This window comes from Dipodomys ordii, unplaced genomic scaffold (genome assembly GCF_000151885.1).
Source record: "Dipodomys ordii isolate 6190 unplaced genomic scaffold, Dord_2.0 Scaffold179, whole genome shotgun sequence".
In the NCBI taxonomy this organism is placed as follows: domain Eukaryota; kingdom Metazoa; phylum Chordata; class Mammalia; order Rodentia; family Heteromyidae; genus Dipodomys; species Dipodomys ordii.
The window spans coordinates 79,612-96,804 of NW_012267395.1; the positions used below are offsets into that span (position 1 = coordinate 79,612).

The following is a 17,193-nucleotide window of genomic DNA, read 5'->3' on the forward strand; positions in this document are numbered from 1 at the left end:
CCTCCTTGTTGATGACTGTTACCTCCTTGTTGACTGTTACCTCCTTGTTGATGACTGTTACCTCCTTGTTGATGACTGTTACCTCCGTGTTGACTGTTACCTCCGTGTTGACTGTTACTTCCTTGTTGACTGTTACCTCCTTGTTGTTGACTGTTACCTCCTTGTTGATGACTGTTACCTCCGTGTTGACTGTTACCTCCTGTTACCAGTCCTCTTCCTGCTCAGAGGAATTCACATTCAGAAAAAGCACCAGATCACAGACAATTGATAAATAGCTCTTCTTTCTGTTAGAAAGGCTATTCTTCACCAGATCACAAAGGAAAACAATCGTGATTTTAATCATATTAAAATGTGGGTAGCCACCAGGTGCCCGTGGCCCACACCTATAATCCTAGCTATTCAGGAGACTGAGCTCTGAGGATCACAGTTTGAAGCCAGACCAGGTAGGAAAGTCCAAACAACACTTATCTCCAATTAACCACCAGAAAACTGAAAGTGGAGCTATGGCTCAAGGTGGTAGAGCATTAGCCTTGAGAAAAATCAACAACTAAAAACCCTCAGAGACAGTGCCCAAACCCTGAGTTCAAAACCCATGACTAATGACAATAACAACAAAAATGTGGATAGCCAAGCTGGGTGCTTGTGCCTTTTACTAGAATCCTAACTAATCGAGAGGTTGAGATCTGAGATCTCCCTTTGAAGCCACCCAGAGCAAATAACTCCAAGAGATCATTATTTCCAATTAACCAGTAAAAAGCTGGAAATGGAGTCATGGCCCAAGTGATAGAGTACCAGCCATGAGCTTTTTAGAAAAAGCACAGCCAGAGCATGAGGCCCTGAGTTGAATGAAGCCCCAGGAGTGGCACACACATGCACAGACACACACAGATGGTCAGTAGGAGATGATGCTACAACCCAGGGCTGGCTGTGTCAGTATTGCATGCTTTAGGGTCATGAAATTGCTTCACCTAACTTGTAGATAGGAAGCTGCAGACCCCAGACCTTCTGGCAGCTGTAAAGGCCATGGACGTAATAATTCTGGCAGTAGAGTGTCTGCAGATAGGGTTGACTCCAGCCCCAGGCCTGGCCTCCTAGAAGGTCTCAGAGATGGCAGAGGCACAAGTGGGAGGAGAGAGCCCTATCCCTACTCAAGTTATGAGTTGGAGACTTTTCGTCATTGTGTCCAGATACTTACCCTGGCTACTGTAGCAAGTGGCTATCATTCCCAATCTATAGACTCTGAAGACTCCAAACAGAAAGATGAGCCAAAGTCAGGCAGTTTGCACATTAAAGTGTGAATGGCTTGTAAGTATATGGAAAGATGCTTAATCTCCATTATTGAGTCAAGTGAAAAAAGATGAGGTACAAGCTGGGCACTGGTGGCTCACGCTGTAATCCTAGCCATTCAGGAGGCTGAGATCTTAGGCTGCCTGTTTAAAGCCAACCTTGGGCAGGAAAGGCCATGAGACTTATCTCCAATTAAGCACTGAAAAGCCAGAAGTGGACTGTCAGCATCCAGGGCCTCAGTTTAAGCCTCAGTACCAATACCAAAAAAAAAGAGGTACAAGCCAGGTGCCAGTGCCTCACGCCTGTAATCCTACCTACTCAGGCAGCGGAGATATGAGGACTGCAGTTCTGAGCCATCCTGGACAGCGAAGTCCCAGACACTACTTCAAGTTAACTAGCAAAATGCTATACTGGAGGTGTGGTTCAAGTGATAGGATGGCAGCTGTGAACAGAAAAGCAAAACGAGAGCAAAAGCCCAGTACCATCACTAAAATTAAAAATGAGCCAGGCACCAGTGGCTCACACCTATAATTTTAGCTAATCAGGAGGCTGAGATCTGAGGATCAAGGTTCAAAGCCAGCCCAGGCAGGTAAGTCCATAAGACTTTATTTCCAACTAGCCACCAGAAAACAAAGTTCCACAACCAACAAAAAATAAAGTAAGTGAATAAAAATGAGATACAACTTTTTATCGAAGAGTGTGGTGAAATGTGCACATCTAATCATTCATGCATGGAGGAGCCTCAGACCCGTGTCCACACTGTTCCAGGGTCTTGTGGTAAACGCCCTCTGCAAGTTGAAGGTTTGCATTCCCTACTACACCACACACTTCACCCCAGAGAAACGTGTGCATCCACCCGGGGGCCCTTACGGTGCAGCGTGCTGCTGTCAGAGGGCTGGAGGGGCGTGTCCATCCCTCCACAGTGAGCCCCCGCCTGTGCAGAGGGGAGACAGCACATGGTACAGCCCACTGAGCAGAAAGCCTGAGCCAAGTTCAAACCTAGCAGAACTGGGCATAACTGAGTTAGGCTGTGTCCATCGTGCCGTGCAGGACAGGTTGGCAATGTCAGATCTGCTGCTTCACCCAATCCACGAGGCTGCACCACCTCAAGGTTCCAGAAGTAGCAAGTGCACCCCGCACATGCACGCTCGGGCATGTGTGTGCGCGTGCGCGCTCTCACACCGACAGCTGAGGCCCCAGCCCTGCCCTCAGGCCTTTGGCCAGGCTCACCAGCAGGACCAGCTGCACGTGAGCCGGGCTAGCTGCTTCTCCCAGCCAAGAAACAGGAGTAACGACGCTTCCTCGGTTACTCAAGGCTGTTTCTCATCATTTCCAGGCTGCTAACGCAGATCACGCCAACAGAAGCCCCTTGAGGAGACAGGAGCCCCACATGGACACAGCCCAGTGGGGCCAGCCTAGCTGGGGCTCTTGTACCCCTAGAGAGTGGCAGAGAGGCCTTGCCCAGAGCTGCTTTGCACAGGAGAACCACGCTGCTGCAGGTGATCTTTTTCCATCCTCGTGTGCCAAGAGGACCCCATTGGGCAGCTCCGCACAAGTGGCCATCAGTCCTCACTGTCAGCTGCTACCCACTGGAGAGGCCCCTGCCCTGACTGCCTCATCAAGGCCTTCAGTGGACCACCTGGGTGTTCAGAACCTTCTGGACATCTGAGCAGTATCCCAGGGGAAAATCTGAGAACCCCGCCAAGCATCAGCGTTCTCATAGCAGGAAAGTAGTCAGCAAAAGCCAGGGCCTTCTTGGGAGTACAAGGTGTTGAGGTACTGCCCTCCCCCACCACCGTGTCCAGCATCTCTGCCCACCCGGGCCTCGGCCTACAGGAAGACAACCACGAGGCTGCAGCCGGGCCTCTCAACGCCGACCACAGACGTGGTCGTGCATGTCCAGTGAGCACCCTGGCTATGCCCTCTGTCCCCACACTGGGTGGGATGTGGAGGCCCAGCAGGGCTGGGAAGGACCTGGGCTGGGCCCCTCTCTTCTGTGCAGGGGCAGGTGGGGCTGACTGGCTGGCCTGTTCCACCCCCATTTCTGACAGGCTGTGGCGTCAGGCTGTGCCTGGACTTCATTCCTAGCAACTTGGGCCTGCCCCAGTTTGGGCACCAACAGGTGGTAGTTGCTGTGCGAGGGGCTGAGCCGGTAGACGCTGCAGAGGAAGGTGAGAGGCGGTGTTCAGGACGGGGCAGACTCCAGGCTGAGCCACACTTGGCTGCAGGCCAGTACGCAGCTCCACACCTCTGCCTTTGGCCTCCAGAGCTTGGGATTTGCCTTCTGGTTCCTCCTCAGAGCCCTGCAGACAAAACTCGCGAGACTCCTGGCCAGCCTGGCCTGAGGTTGCTGCAGGGTCCTGGCACCTTTCCACACTGTACCTCAGCCACACAGACGAGCTGGTGTCTCAGTGCCCAGCTGCTTCCATGTGTCTGGCTCCTGGTGCAGGGACACCTAGCGTGTCCAAATGCCCAGGCCATGCTTCCTGCCCTTGTGCCAAATACAGTGACTGCTGTGTCCTGTGCACCCCCCAAATCAGCCACAACCTTGGCTTTGTGTTGTGACAGATACTGTCTTGTCCAGTGTTTCTTGTTGTAGCCTCAGCTCCTTACACACTGTGCGCACTGGGGTGGGCCTTGTGTTTTCTGCTCGTGTGCTTACTGCCCCTGACAGCCTCACCACAGTTCCATTGCTGTACACCGCCTTTCCCACCGACTGAGGAGATATATTTTCTCATAAACATCTTTCCAGCGTGTGCTGTGTTCCTCTGAGCCCCCTGTGGTTTGGGGTCACGCGATTTCCCCAAGTTGGACACTGAATCACTCTGCAGGGAACTGTGCGTGTATCTCGGGTCCCCAGTCCCAGGAGCAGGGTCCCAGCAGCACATGGACTGCGCTGTGTCACTCGGATCCTCCCGTTAAACAAGTTCAGAAGAGCCAGCATGTCAGAAATAATAGCTGCGGGGCACACCAGGGACAACATAGGAGGGACCCCACTCCAGTGACACACGTGTGCACATGTGCATGCGCACGCACACACAAGGTACTTGCAGTGTAGCTCAAGCTGCTTGGGAACTTGGGTTCAGGTGATTACTGGGGGTTGTAGGTGCTGTGTGCCCATGCCTGCCCAGGGGCAGGCAGGAGCAGATCAGGCTGTGTAATGTGCCAAGTGGGCAAACTGTGCTCTAATGTTCTCATCTTAAATCCAGTGGAAACTTTCCACACTACCAAGAAGAAGCCAAGCCACGGGCCTGGGTCACTCTAAGTCCACTAAGTCAGGGAGGTAACCAGGCCCAACCCCTTGTCAGTAATGCTCCTCAGTCCCAGGGCCCTTCCTGCCACCCTGTACCTCCCTAATGGGGGTCTCTTCTGTAATCACATGATCCCTTCTCCACCCCTGTGAGCAGCCAGGCTGAGGATGGAGCACAGGGTCCCGAGGTGGAGGGTTCTGCAGCTGATAGGGGGCAGCCACAGACAGCTCCACTGACCCCCTGCTTCCTGGGTCCGGATGGCCAACTCAGACCCTTCCTTTTTCCCTGTGAGCAGCATTTATGTGCCAGTGCTGAGGCTAGAATTCAAGGCCTCATGCATGCTTGGCTTTTTTGCTCAAGGCTAGTGCTCCACCACTTGAACCACACCTTCATACCTAGCTTTTTGCTGGTTAGTTGGAGATAAGGGTCTTACAGATTTGTCTGCCCAGGCTGACTGAACTGATCTCTAATCTCAGCCTCTCGGGCAGCCAGGATTTGTAAGGTATATTAAATAGGTAGGTTTCATTAGGTAGCCAATGAAGAGAACACCACGCACTATTCAGGCAGGAAAAGAAGTTTATTTACCAAACTGCTGCCCCCTCCAAGCATGGAGGGAAAGCATGGCTAAAAAGGAAGGAGGGGGGGACCCACTCCTGGGCCAGGACTTATCTAGGTCAGGGACAGGAAAAGGTGTGGCCACACTGGATCTGAATGTGACCTCAGGATCTAGGACGCTCCTAAGGTCAGATGGGAGGCATGTGACCAGAGGTGGCCCAGGATGTGACCTAGCAGAGGAGATGACTGCTTCCAGGTCTGCTCGGTACCTAGGTAACAGATACTGGGTGGAGACTTAGCCGAGAGGGAGGGAGGTGTCCCTGTGCAGACCTTACAGGATTCAATGAGCTCCTGGCTGGCATGGGTAGTAAGAGCCAGCTCAGGCCAGCATGTGGAACGCCAGGCTTCGAGGGTGTGCACAGCAGCCCCAAGGCGGGGCACCGGGTCAGATGCCCGGGCCTCCGCACGGGTACCAGGGGACAGGCCTGCACCCCGCTCTCTTGCACAAACGGGGGCCTGGGTGGAGCTCTGCGTGGGGCGGCCGGTCCGGCCAGGGCCTCCCGTGCCCAGCCGGGTCTGCACCAGCCTGGCTCCTGCTCAGCCTGGGCCACGCACCGAGCCCTGAAGCCGTTCTGGTCACAGCCTCCGGGAGTCAGGGCCTGCCTCTCCACCACGCCCGGGGCCCGGGCCATAGTGTGAGCGAGCTGGGGGCTGACAGCCTGAGGACGCAGAGCCCAGGGAGGGGGACAGGGCGGCGCGGGGCCCGAGACTGTCCCGCAGGCCACTGAGGCAAGGTCCTCCAGTCCTCCAGCACCCAGAGGGGCCCGGAAGCGCAGGGCGGCGGGAGGGCACTTCCAGCCAGGCTCCTCCCGTGCCCGCAGTGTGCGTGGACGACGCCCCCTCCAACGCCAGCGCTGAGCCCTGGGGCAGCCCCCCTCCGCCAGCCGCGGTGCTGCCCTGCCCCCCCCCGCCCTGGGAACCCCAGATGGCCCAGCACCCCCAGTTCGGAGCCGGGGAAGAGGGAGATGCTGGGCTCCGGTCGAGGAAGGAAGAGGGGTCCCATAATGGCCCCCATGAGTGCGATGAGTGTCTCCCTCGCTGTAAGGTCGCTCGGCCCCCGGTGAGGGCACTGGCCAATGCGTACCGCCCTCCAGCCCCCAAACACCGGGCTTATTTGTGGGGTTCTCCCTACAGCCCACTGGGCCCAAACCCTCTACCCTCTACCCCGCCAACCCTCCATCCTCAAGCAGGAGCGTGGTCCTCCCGGCCTGGTCAGAGAGGCTGCTGCGACCTGGTTTGGGCCTCTGGGCCTGTGCGCCTGTGCGCCTGGCTTAGGAAAAGTTTGTTCCTCCAGTGGGGACACCCCCTCCCCCCAGAGTGGCCTGGGTTCCATCAGGAGGCCGCAGGCCTCAGCACCCAGGCTGCTCCGTCAGACGCCTCGCTGCAGTTCTGACCAGCTTTCTTCATAGCAGGTTGCTTAGCTTTCAGGTCTGCCAAACAGTGCCAGGGAGTGGGTCTCAGGAAACTTCTGAGCACCATGCCCAGCCTTGCCCTCCCTATCTATACCTGGGCCTACTGCCCTGCCATGGCCCACCACAGGCCAGGCCTCCCACATCCCCCCTCCTCCCGTGGGAGTGCCTAGAGGCACCAGAGGGCTCCTCAGGCTGGCGTGCCCACTGGGCGGACCGTTGCCCCGTGCCACCCCCTGCTGGAGCTCCTGGCCTCAGGAAAGAGTGCAGGTAACGTGTAGCATCTGACATCTTTATTTAAGTGGCCACATGGTCCACCCTGGTATCAAACAAAGACCGTTGGTGCTCAGCCCACAAGCCCTGGGGGACGCTGGGCAGTTCTCAGTACTGGCTACCTAAGCAAGGCCTCCTGTGCACCCCAAAAATGCTCTGCTGAGGGGTTTGGGAGCAGGTAAGGCAGGCTGTCCTGTCCAAGCCCAAAAAAGAAGCTGGCACTGGACACGCTCCCTGGCGGTCACCTTCGTCGGTGTGCCTCCCTGCTCTGCTTCGCACGTCTCAGCCAGTGCTTCCCAGGCTCCATGTCAGCCCCAAGGGGGCAGGTGAAGACCGGAGCTCAGCCCACTCCTGGTCACCAGAGACGTCCCCTCAGACCCATCCCTCACCCGTGCCATGGTCCTGGGTGTTGGGAGGATGCAGGGGTGGGGGGCTGGACAGGAATATCGGCACCCACTGCGCGGCTGCTCGGTCTCCACCAGAGTGCCGGCGCCTTCTCGGACTCACATGCCTTCTTGCGTCTGAGGCCATCCGTGTCTGGCTGTGCAGCTGTCCTCAGACTAGCCCTCGAGCCAGCAGCAAGCGGTGGGGCAGGCAGCCTGCTGCCAGGCTGAGGTTACAGGAAGGCACTTTAGAAGCAGGAGGCTGCTACAGAGTAGCAAGGCCTTAAGCCAGCGGTCACTCGACCCAGCATCCCGGGACCGCAGCAAGTGTGGCAGGGCCTTCGTCCACTACTCCGGGCTTTGGGCACCTGAGGACTCAACATGGCGAGAGCCTCTACACGTGTACCAAGTGCAGCCAGACCTTCAGCCAGCATCAGAGGGGCTGCACGGTCACAGCAGGCGCGGCCCACACGCAAGCTTCCATCGGATCCCAAGCCTGGTGGCCGGTGTGGGGCTGCAGCTAGAGAAGACTCCTGGCGGGGAGGCCTGGGCTCCACCGGGCCTGGGGGAGGTAGACCTGCAGCCGCCCTGCGCCCATGGCCGGTTCAGCTGCGAGTGTGCTGGGCACTGCCTAGGACGGGCCAGGGTCCGGCTCTGCATCAGTGCACCCGCACGACGCATCTGCCTGCCCAGCCTCCAGCGCTGCTTCAGTAGCGACAGAGCTCGCTTAGAACTGGAAGTGCTCGTCCCCCTCCTGCAGGGCCCAGGCGAACCTTTCCCGCTGCGCCCTGCTGTAGACCTTCTCCACAGGCACCCCGAACCTCCTACACCTGCAGGACATCAGCCACATCCTGCGTGAAGGCCAAAGCCAGGAAAGAGAGCAGCCCTCGTGCAGGGGACCAGAGACCCGAGCACCCATCAGCACACCCACCCCGCTGGCACCGAAGCCACAGCACGGGCATCCTCAGGCCGGCCGCCCCCACTCCCAGTGGGTACTGGGTGACCCCATGTCCCCAGCTCTGCCCGCCCCACCCCAAACCATCCTAAAGCTCAGGGAAGGGAAGACACGGGCCTCTGCACCCGGGACGGCATGTCCTTGGGCCCAAACCAGGTCCCCTTGGAAAAGCCAGACCACACTAGGCACTGTGGCCTGAGGCCCACGCACCAGGCAATGCTGATCCGGGGGTCCAGGTAGTTGAGCTTGGACGTGCCCAACGCCACCTGCTTGTTCTCGTCCTTAGCCGTGGCCTGGGCCCGCGCCCGCGCCAGCTGTCCGCTCAGCCGCTGCAGCCGCTGCTGCCGCTGCTGCAATAACCTGGCGGAAGACAGGAGGCCCAAGACCTGCACCGACCTCCCCGCCCGGCCACAGCTGCCCAGTGCAGAGGCAGGAGGCCACAGATCAAAGCCCAGCAGTCCTGAACCAGCAGCCACATCAGACACACAGCACAGCTGCCTGCACCCTCGGGGCTGCAGGGTGGGAGGGGCGGCTGCAGGGAGGGGGCACTCGGGATGCAGCAGACCAGGACAGAGGCTGGGGCCAGGGCCAGTGGCCGAGGGCCTGAGGACATGCTCAGCCCTCTTTCTACGAAGTGCAGCAGCACAGGCTCCTTCCTGCTTCTTGAAGCAAAGCTGCATACTGTAAACAGGTACTCCTTTAACCCTTTGCCTCCGCCAAGCCACCCTGCCGACAGCCACATCGGATGACACACTGGGACCCAGGCCGGGGTCCTGTGCAGAGACACCTGCAGGGGCTTTGCTCATATGAGCCTCAGCTCCAGGGCTGACACGAACCAACACCAGGATCCGAGACAAACATCAGACTTATGCCCACTTGCAGGGAGACAGAGCACCGGAGACACACAGGGTACTTCTCGGCACCCACACTGGAGGCCGGAGCTGACCGCCTACTGTGGTCCACCCGCCCAGTACCTCCTCCACACCCACAGGTCACAGTCCACAGGGGAAGAACAGCAAGAGCCCGGACAGACCTGTACCATGCAAGCCTGCTCTAAAGATTCAACCACAGCCCAATGGACGCGGACTTGCTTTCCCGAGAATAGACAATGGTGGCCACACCTCTGGTGATGAGGTGCCAGAAGACCATGCCACACACAGGGAGCAGCCCGCCTGCGCAGCCCACGGGAGGCCAGGGCTGCCCAGGGTTCCCCGCCGTTTCTGTCCACAGTAGCAACAGCTTGTGCCCTTAAGGGCCACAGAACGATAGCTGGAAACAAAAACACTGCAAAGGAAGGCTGACCCCCCCCCAACGCTGGGGCTCCGGGGTCAAGGCGCTGCCCCCACGCACCTCCTGGACTTGCTGTCCCCTCCGGTCCTGGGGCTGGCCATGGCCCTCTGCAGCTCCTCCTGGGCCTCAGCCACCTGGGCCTCCTTTGCCTCGATCTGAGAAGAAACGGGTCTAGGCAGGGCCTCTCCTGTACCACCCAGACCCGCCCCGAGGGACAGCCTCCACGGGTCCCAACCAGACCTGCCCTGCAAACACTCCACCCCTTTCTGCATCCTGGCCACCTGCGCAGGGAGGGATTGGCTACACCTGAGCTGCGCCCCCCAGGCAGCTCTGATTCCTGGGAGCACCTCTGCCCCCTTCCAGGACCCCCTGCCCCAGGGGGCGGGCGAGAGGTGCAGTGTAGCCTCCACACCTTCCTGCGGAGCGCCTGCATGGAAGTTTCAAAGCTCCTGGGAGTGGCGCGCTGGTGGTTGCAGAGGATGGCCACCGCCCGGTTCGCCCGGCTGTAGGCCAGGACCTTGTCGGCCTGGCTGTCTGTAGCTGAGAGACAGCAATGGTCAGTCGCTCTGTCTGCCCACCTGGCCTGTGTTTTGTTTGAGCTGCACCCGGCCTGGCCCATCTTTCTGACAGTCACAGGCCAGGACACTGGCAGGGGTGGGGCACCCAGTAGACCCCGTCACCAGCGGGGCACGGGGTTGGGAGCTAGCAGGAGCCGGGGGTGGGGGCAGAGGGCAGGCGGGGCAGCAGTGAGGGCCCTGGGGGGTCTGGGGACCCTAACACAAGCCCCTCGTCACCACCCAGACCCCAGGGCCCGGCCTCACTGGTGACATCCTCCCACACATGCCACCAGGAAATGGGCTGGGGACATCCAAGTCCCTCCGGAGACACACACCGCAGGCGGACGCCCAGCAGGGCGCCCCAGACCCCAGCAGCTGCACCCCACCAGCTGCATGGCAGTGTGGGGAAGCGGGCTCCTCTGCCCCCATCTTTCCTCTGGCTGTGGGGTCCCTGGCCCCCTGAGGGCCTTGTCAGGAGCCCCCGGATGCTGATCCAACCCAACCCTGTGGCCAGCCTCAGCTCACAGCACACTGGCCTCGGCCAGCCGTCCACCCACGGCACTGACTGCACCCCACGCCCCAGGGCCTGTGCCGCCTGAGGACAGGATGCCCGGGAGCGGGGGCTAGGGAATGGCTTTGCTGTGCCGGGTGAAGGGAAAGGGCACTCTGGAAACTTCTTTGCCCCACTGCACATCTAAATTAGGGAAGAAAAAGAAGTCAGTGGGCTGGGGTGCCGCTGGCAGGGGGGAGGGGCAGAGGCCCATCAGGACCCTCTAAGAGCCAAGGAGCGGAGAGGGACCAGCCTGCAGGAGGCAGGGTGGAATCTGCTGAGGGCCCTAAGAGTGCGGGAAGAGGGGAATGGGCAGCTCACACCCTGGACTGCCCGGCCGGGCCAGTGCCTCCGGCCCGTCCGCCCGCCCTCCCAGAACTTGGCACAGGCCTTCAAGCATCCTTCCACCACCCAGATGGCCAGGCACCCAGCTCCAGCTCCACACATGCCCAGTCCAGGCCTTGCATCTCAGTGACTCCCAGGGACCAGCCTGGCCTGGCATCAGGATGCCCACAGCGGGCTCTGCTCACCGCGGGTCAGCACCTGCAGCTGCTCCTGCAGAGTGACAGAGGCATTGTACGTCCGGAACACCTTCGCCGTCAGCCCGTGCATCAAATGCTGCAGGTGCTTGTTCAGACTGGAGGTCTGGGGACAGCAGACATGGGATCATCAACAGGGTTCCTTGGGGACAGTTCCCGGGCCACTCCCAGCCTGGGGGCGGGGAGGGGACAGGCAAAGCAAGGAACCTGCTTCTGTCAAGAGCACAGCTCCTCCCCCTGCAGGGGCTCTGTCCTGCACAACTGCACCAAAAACACAGGCAGCCGGGGGCGCCGGTGCTCACGCCTGCAATCCTAGCTATGCTGGAGGCTGAGATCTGAGGATCACCGTTCAATGCCACCCAAAGCAAGAAAGACTCTTAGCTCCAACTAAACACCAAAAAGCTGGGAGTGGAGCTGCAGCTCAAGTGGTAAGAGTGCTAGGCTTGAGTGAAGAAGTTCAGAGACAGTGTCCAAGTCCTGAATTCAAGACCCACTACTGGCACACAGACAGACAGACAGACAGACAGACAGACAGACAGACACACACACACACACACACACACACACACACACACACACGGTCTTACGGTCAATCTGTCGAAGAGGCTGTCCCTGGGCTTTTTGTTCTTCATGAACAGCTGCAGGTTCCTGAACACCTGAGACACAGGAGAGATTAATCTGCAGCCACAAGAAGACGCCTGAAGCTGAAGCCACCGAGGAGGGACAGGTCTCCTGGAGACAGGAAAAGACACAGACCAGGCCCAGAAAGAGCTGTGTACCTCAGCCGCCAGGCCCACACCACAGCCCGTGGCACTGCCATCTTTCCCGCCCCGCCTGGCCCCGCTGGTGCATCCGGGGCCGTGTGCTCCAGGCTGGAGCGTGGCTCCTGAGCCCCACGGACCCGCGGGCAGCCTGCCCCAGCCAACCTCTGCCACCAATTCCATCGGTCTGAGCCTGGCCTGGGACCAGGCGAGCCACACGAGATCCATCAGGGCTGTGCCGGGTTCCCTCCTCCCATCCCTTCCGGGAGCACACACCGTCCTCCCCACCAGCCCAAACCCCGGGCAAGCACAGCTGCGTGGCCCTCCTCCACTTTGACCCATGACTTCCCAAGACAGCTCTCACTTGGCTCTTCCCTCCCAACTGAGACACTGCACTGAACACCCACGTGTTCGAGGTCACGGGGCAGGGCGCTCACCGGCTCCTCCACTGACACGAGCTGATGGTAGCGGACGGAGTCCTTTCCCAGGAAATCCAGCTCCACCACGTGCTGGCGGCCGGCAGCCCGCGCATGCAGCCGCACGTGCTCCACGCGGAGGGAGCAGCAGCCCACCGTGTCCGCCGTCTTGTCCTCCTTCTCGTGTCCTGCTCGAAGTGCCAGCTGGGCGGGAAGAGCCATCAGAGCGGTGGCACACACGTGCACACACGCACACACGTGTGTGTGTACACACATGCACGGGAAGAACCATCCAAGTGGTGGCACACGCATGCACACACATGCACTCACACACCTACACAGGAAGAACCATCACACACATGCATGTATGCACTCACACGCACGTGCGCGCGCACACACACTGCAGAAACCCCCAGTGGTTCAGTACACCCCTACCTTGTCGATGAAATACAGGGCCACTGCCCGCTGCCTTGTCTTCACCTCTGGGGCTTCCCAGGCGGCCTGGTACTGAGCGCGGATCTCATCCACAAGCCCCCCAAGGCGGCGCGCGACCTCATATTTTTGTCGGTCTTTTTCCCCCTAAGCCAAAGGAAGAAGGAGGGAACTCTCGTCCCTGGCGGCCACACCGGTGGGCAGCCACACAGCAGAGTCCAGGCACAGGGGATGGACAGTGACGAGGACGGACGGCCCGGGCTCCCGTGGCAGACGTGCGGCGGCTGGGCCTGGGGCTCTGAGCCTGGCTGGACCGTGTGGGAGGCGGCGCCCTCCACCGGCCTCTCTGGAAAGGACGACCCAGGGGCGCTGCAGGCTTGTGGTGCGGGGCTTCTGGAAGGCCCCCAGCCTCACCTTCAGCTTGGAGCTGGGGTTCAGAGCGATGTACTTGGTGCGATTCTGGATGTTCTCCGTCCACGCCGCCAGCCACGTCACTGTGGTGTCTGAGCACACCTCTCTCCACTGGTGGCCCACTGGGGGCCCGGGGACGGCGTCCCTGCAGGACAGCGGCAAGTAGGACATGCAGAGTGAGCATCTGCACACTTCCCCTCGCCGTGGCCATGGCCTGTGGCAGGGCTCTGTGTGGGCAAGCACCCCACTGCTCAGAAAAATCTCCACAGGCAAACACACACGCACTCGCGAGCACGCACACACACACACACACACACACACACACGTGTACGTGCACACGTGACCAGCAGCGACACAGCATCACCAGCAGCTCTGCAGGGAGCTCTGCGGCTTCAGCTCCACCACTGCCCACAACCCTGACCCCGGGGCTGTGGGGCCGGCATCTGGGGGCGGGTTTGTGCAGCCTTAAGTAGCAGCAGCACAGCACCCCCAAAGCGCAGTGCACTGACAACACAGGGAGCCCCTGGAGGAAGGGGCCCCACAGCCAGCAAAATGACACAAGTTTCTTTTTCTTTTTCTTTTTTGTGGGGGTCTGGGTTTAAACTCAGGACCAAGTTACTCTCCTTTAGCTTTTTTGCTCAAGGCTAGTGCTCTACCAATCAAACCACAACTCCATTTGTTTGGTTTTCTCCCTCGTTAATTGAAGATAAAGGTCTCGTAGACTCTGCCGGGACTGTCTTCCAGCTCGAGTTGAGATCTCAGTCTCTCGGGATCCCAGGCATGAGCCACTGGCACCAACTCGAGAACTTTTTTAAACTTTTTTTTTGTCTTTTCTTTTCTGGTACTGGGGATGAAACCTAGAATGTTGCATTGCTAGGCAAGCGCTTTGCCACTGAGCTACATCCCAGTCCCCAACTCAAACGTTCTGACGGGAGCTGGCACTGGTGCTCACACCCATAACCCTACACACCCAAGAAACTGAGATCTGAAGATCCTGATTTGAAGCCAGCCAGGGAAGGAAAATCCATGAGACTCTTTTTTTTTTTCTTATGTGGTGCTGAGGAATCAAACCCAGGGCCTCTGGCATGCAAGGCAAGCGCTCTACCACTGAGCCACCTTCCCAGCCCTCCATGAGACTCTTACCTCCAGTTAACTACCAGAAAATTGGAAGTTGCGCTGTGGCTCAAGTGGCAGAGCTCTGAGCCTTAAGCTGAAGAGCTGAGAGCAGCGCCAGGCCCCGAGGAGTGTAACCGGCGCCACGCCCAGGCTGTGCTGACGGGCACAGCACTGGCCCCAGAGCCCCATGGTGCTGAGATGCAGGGGACAGGGTGCGAGAGCAAAGGAGAAGGGCAAGATGAGGTGACCAAGGTCCAGCCTGGCCCGCGGCGCCCCTACCTGCTGCAGTTGATGACCACGTCCTCGGACAGGACCCTCCTCTTCACCATGCCCATCTTGGGGTGCTCACCACGGCCGCAGAACAACCCAGGAGGCTCCATCTTGAAATTGCCAATTTTCTCCCTGTGGCCGTCAAGAATACAGTAGCCAAACTCCTGCTGAAGCTTTGCTGCCTCTTCTTTTAGTTTCTGGTTTAAGAAAACAGTATGTGGAGGTCAGTATGAGAAGGTCAGCTAGATCATTCAGCCCTGGCTCTCAGGGAGGCTGGGGGCAGGGGGCCCCTCTCCCCTCTCCCCCCCCCCGCCTCTGCTGCGCATCCCATCAGAGGGAACATGGTAGCACTCGAGGCAGTGAGTCCCTCACAGCCCTGAGAGGGTCAGTAAGCCAGGAAGCGCCCGACCCCCACACCTCTGCCTCAGACCCCTCGCCCGCCCACTTCTTTCGGATGTACTCCAAGAAAATGGAACTGCATCTGATCGCATTAAAAGGTGTGAAGGTGGAGTGCAGTTCGGGGGCCTGCCAGAGGTCCTCAGGCCTCAGGCTGGGTGGAGGGCAGCTTTGCGTGCCAGGTGCCCCACCTGCTTCTCCTCCTTGGGCAGGGCTTTCCGGGCTGCAGCCTTGTCCACGAAGTATCTGTGGATCTCCGTGAAGTCACACTTGTCCAGGTGCGTGATGAGCAGCCGCTCCTCCAGGGTCATCTCCTGGGCCGGAGACGTGCTCTCAGCCCCACTCACCCCCGCAGGCACCCCACGGGGCCACTGCCGGCACCTCACAGCATTCAGGAGCAGGAGGCGGTCAGGCGACCGGCCTCCAGCAGCTGTGGGAGCAGGGCCCAGTGGACGGGGCGCTGGCACGCACGGGGCGCTGGCACAGGCCACACGCACATGACCTCTGCTGCTGGGAGCAGCTCCTCCAGGGGCCGCACGCAATGTAGGTGTGCACACGGCACACACCACTACCAGGATTGTGTAGGGAAGAGCGTGCACGGGGCACAGCCCGGATTTCAGGACTGACGCGTGGTCTCTGAGCCTTGCTCCTGCAGGAAGCAACCCAGACCTGCGGCATTCCAAATGCCACTTCCAAGCGGGTGCCCGGTCCTGCCCCTCCTCAGGTGAGGCTCCAGCACACACACCAGACGCACAGGACCGCACGACAGAGCCCCCACAGCCTGAGAACCCGTATCCCCACTCCCACTGCAGACCCCACTGGCAGAGCGCCAACCTTCCGACAGTGAACCCAACCTCCCAGAACTCAGCTGGCACTAATCAAGTCTACGCCCCTTCTTCCTGACCAGAGGGGTCAGGGTGGGTGAGGTAGGGAGGCTAACAGCTCAGAAAGGCTCAGGCCCAGGCCCTGAGATTAAGCCCCAGGACTGGCACGTCGTGACGGTCTCTGAGGAGGGCGAGTCATGGTGCAACCCCTGGAACAGGCACCAGAGGGAAGCGCAGCACGGCTAGACTCAGGCGGGGAGGAGCGGAGGGGAGAGGCGCAGAGCAACGGAGAGGAAGGCCAGTCCTGACTCTCACTGTGCACGCGGGAAGTTGGAACTGGGACACTTTAGGAGACAGATGGGGTTCAGATCGGCGGGCAGGGGAAGAATGGAATGGACCAAGATGCACTGCACACATACACGGACATGTTAATTGAAGATACTAAAAAAATGCCTCTGGCCTCCTCCAACATTCCTCCTCAAGAGCTGGCCTGTCCTGGACGTGCCGTGGGAGGTGAGAGGTCACAGGAGACACAGCTCTGCTCCCTCTGCCCGTCCTGGCACAGCCCATGCTGCACACACTCATGGCCGCTGCGGGCTGGAAAGGTGCAGGGATGGCAGCTGGCTGGGCACCACCGCCTCACAGCGCACCAGCCGGCCTGGGGCAGCCGCGCCCGCCCCCGCCCCCGCCCCCGCCACCACCTACCTTTCTCCAGTCCTTGAAGAAGTTATTTCGGAAAACTTCCTTTGTTGTATATTCATGATGCAACATCTTCCCATAGAAAGTGGCCACCTCCTCGGCTGCCAAGCTCAGCGGCACAGGCCTTCCTGCGGGCATCCGGACGCACGGGCTGAGACATCCCCAGGGACACGGCGGCCGGGAGGCGGCACCCAGAGCACACCCACTCTCACCATCGTAGAAGAGGCGCACTCCGTCAGGAAGCGGCTCGTAGGCAGGGGCGAAGAGCGGGCCTCTGTGCTCCAGCTGCCTCCACTTCACTCTGCTCTGGCTCTTCTCTTCCCACCTGGGAAGACACGGGTGGAGCACCGTGCTGCACAGCACAGCCACCGGCCAGGCCTGGGATCAGCCTCGGCCACGCTCCGCCTCGCTCAGGGCGTGGACGGAGCCCAGGCATGCACCTGCCCAGACAGACTGGGGGATCTCAGCACAGACAGGAGGGGCTGGGGGGGCAGGGTTCAGAGACTCCACAGACCCCACAGCGCCCCCCCCAGTCTGGCTATTCCTGACAGCGGGGCCTTGGAGGTGGGAGTTGAGGGGTGAAGGGCAGGGCCAGCGCAGATGGGTCACCTGCTGGCCTAGGGCGAGGCCAGGGCAGGGAAGCAACTCCGCACAGCGAGCCCCCGGTGTCGCCTCCCTACCGGGCTGTCTCCCGACCTCTCTAGAGGCGCCGGGCGGCGGGGCGCACATCCCCGGCCTCGGTGCCCGGGAGCGGGGCAG

At 59.9% G+C, this 17,193-nt stretch overlaps 2 protein-coding genes across 4 annotated transcripts in view; one reads left to right on the forward strand and one right to left on the reverse strand.

The window, feature by feature from the left end:
• The window catches only part of Zfp41 (ZFP41 zinc finger protein), a 23,024-nt gene extending 18,991 nt beyond the window's left edge, over positions 1-4,033 (forward strand). Inside the window, exon 3 of the mRNA XM_013033919.1 lies at positions 2,624-4,033. The gene's annotated coding sequence lies outside the window, so the exon portion shown is untranslated. The remainder of the gene's footprint in view (positions 1-2,623) is intronic.
• Positions 4,034-7,789: 3,756 nt separating this feature from the next.
• The window catches only part of Top1mt (topoisomerase (DNA) I, mitochondrial), an 18,731-nt gene continuing 9,327 nt past the window's right edge, over positions 7,790-17,193 (reverse strand). Inside the window, exons 2-14 of one of the 3 annotated variants that reach the window (XM_013033892.1) lie at positions 16,647-16,759; positions 16,441-16,562; positions 15,103-15,225; positions 14,525-14,712; positions 13,133-13,274; positions 12,722-12,865; positions 12,308-12,490; positions 11,697-11,765; positions 11,101-11,215; positions 9,876-10,003; positions 9,524-9,618; positions 8,384-8,533; positions 7,790-8,069 (exon numbers count right to left, since the gene is read on the reverse strand). In XM_013033892.1, the coding sequence (XP_012889346.1) occupies positions 7,946-8,069; positions 8,384-8,533; positions 9,524-9,618; positions 9,876-10,003; positions 11,101-11,215; positions 11,697-11,765; positions 12,308-12,490; positions 12,722-12,865; positions 13,133-13,274; positions 14,525-14,712; positions 15,103-15,225; positions 16,441-16,506 (1,527 nt within the window). In that variant the 5' untranslated portion in view covers positions 16,507-16,562; positions 16,647-16,759 and the 3' untranslated portion in view covers positions 7,790-7,945. Of the gene's footprint in view, positions 8,070-8,383; positions 8,534-9,523; positions 9,619-9,875; positions 10,004-11,100; positions 11,216-11,696; positions 11,766-12,307; positions 12,491-12,721; positions 12,866-13,132; positions 13,275-14,524; positions 14,713-15,102; positions 15,226-16,440; positions 16,563-16,646; positions 16,810-17,193 lie in introns of those variants that run through there. The other 2 variants (XM_013033891.1, XM_013033889.1) reach the window with 2 other exon arrangements.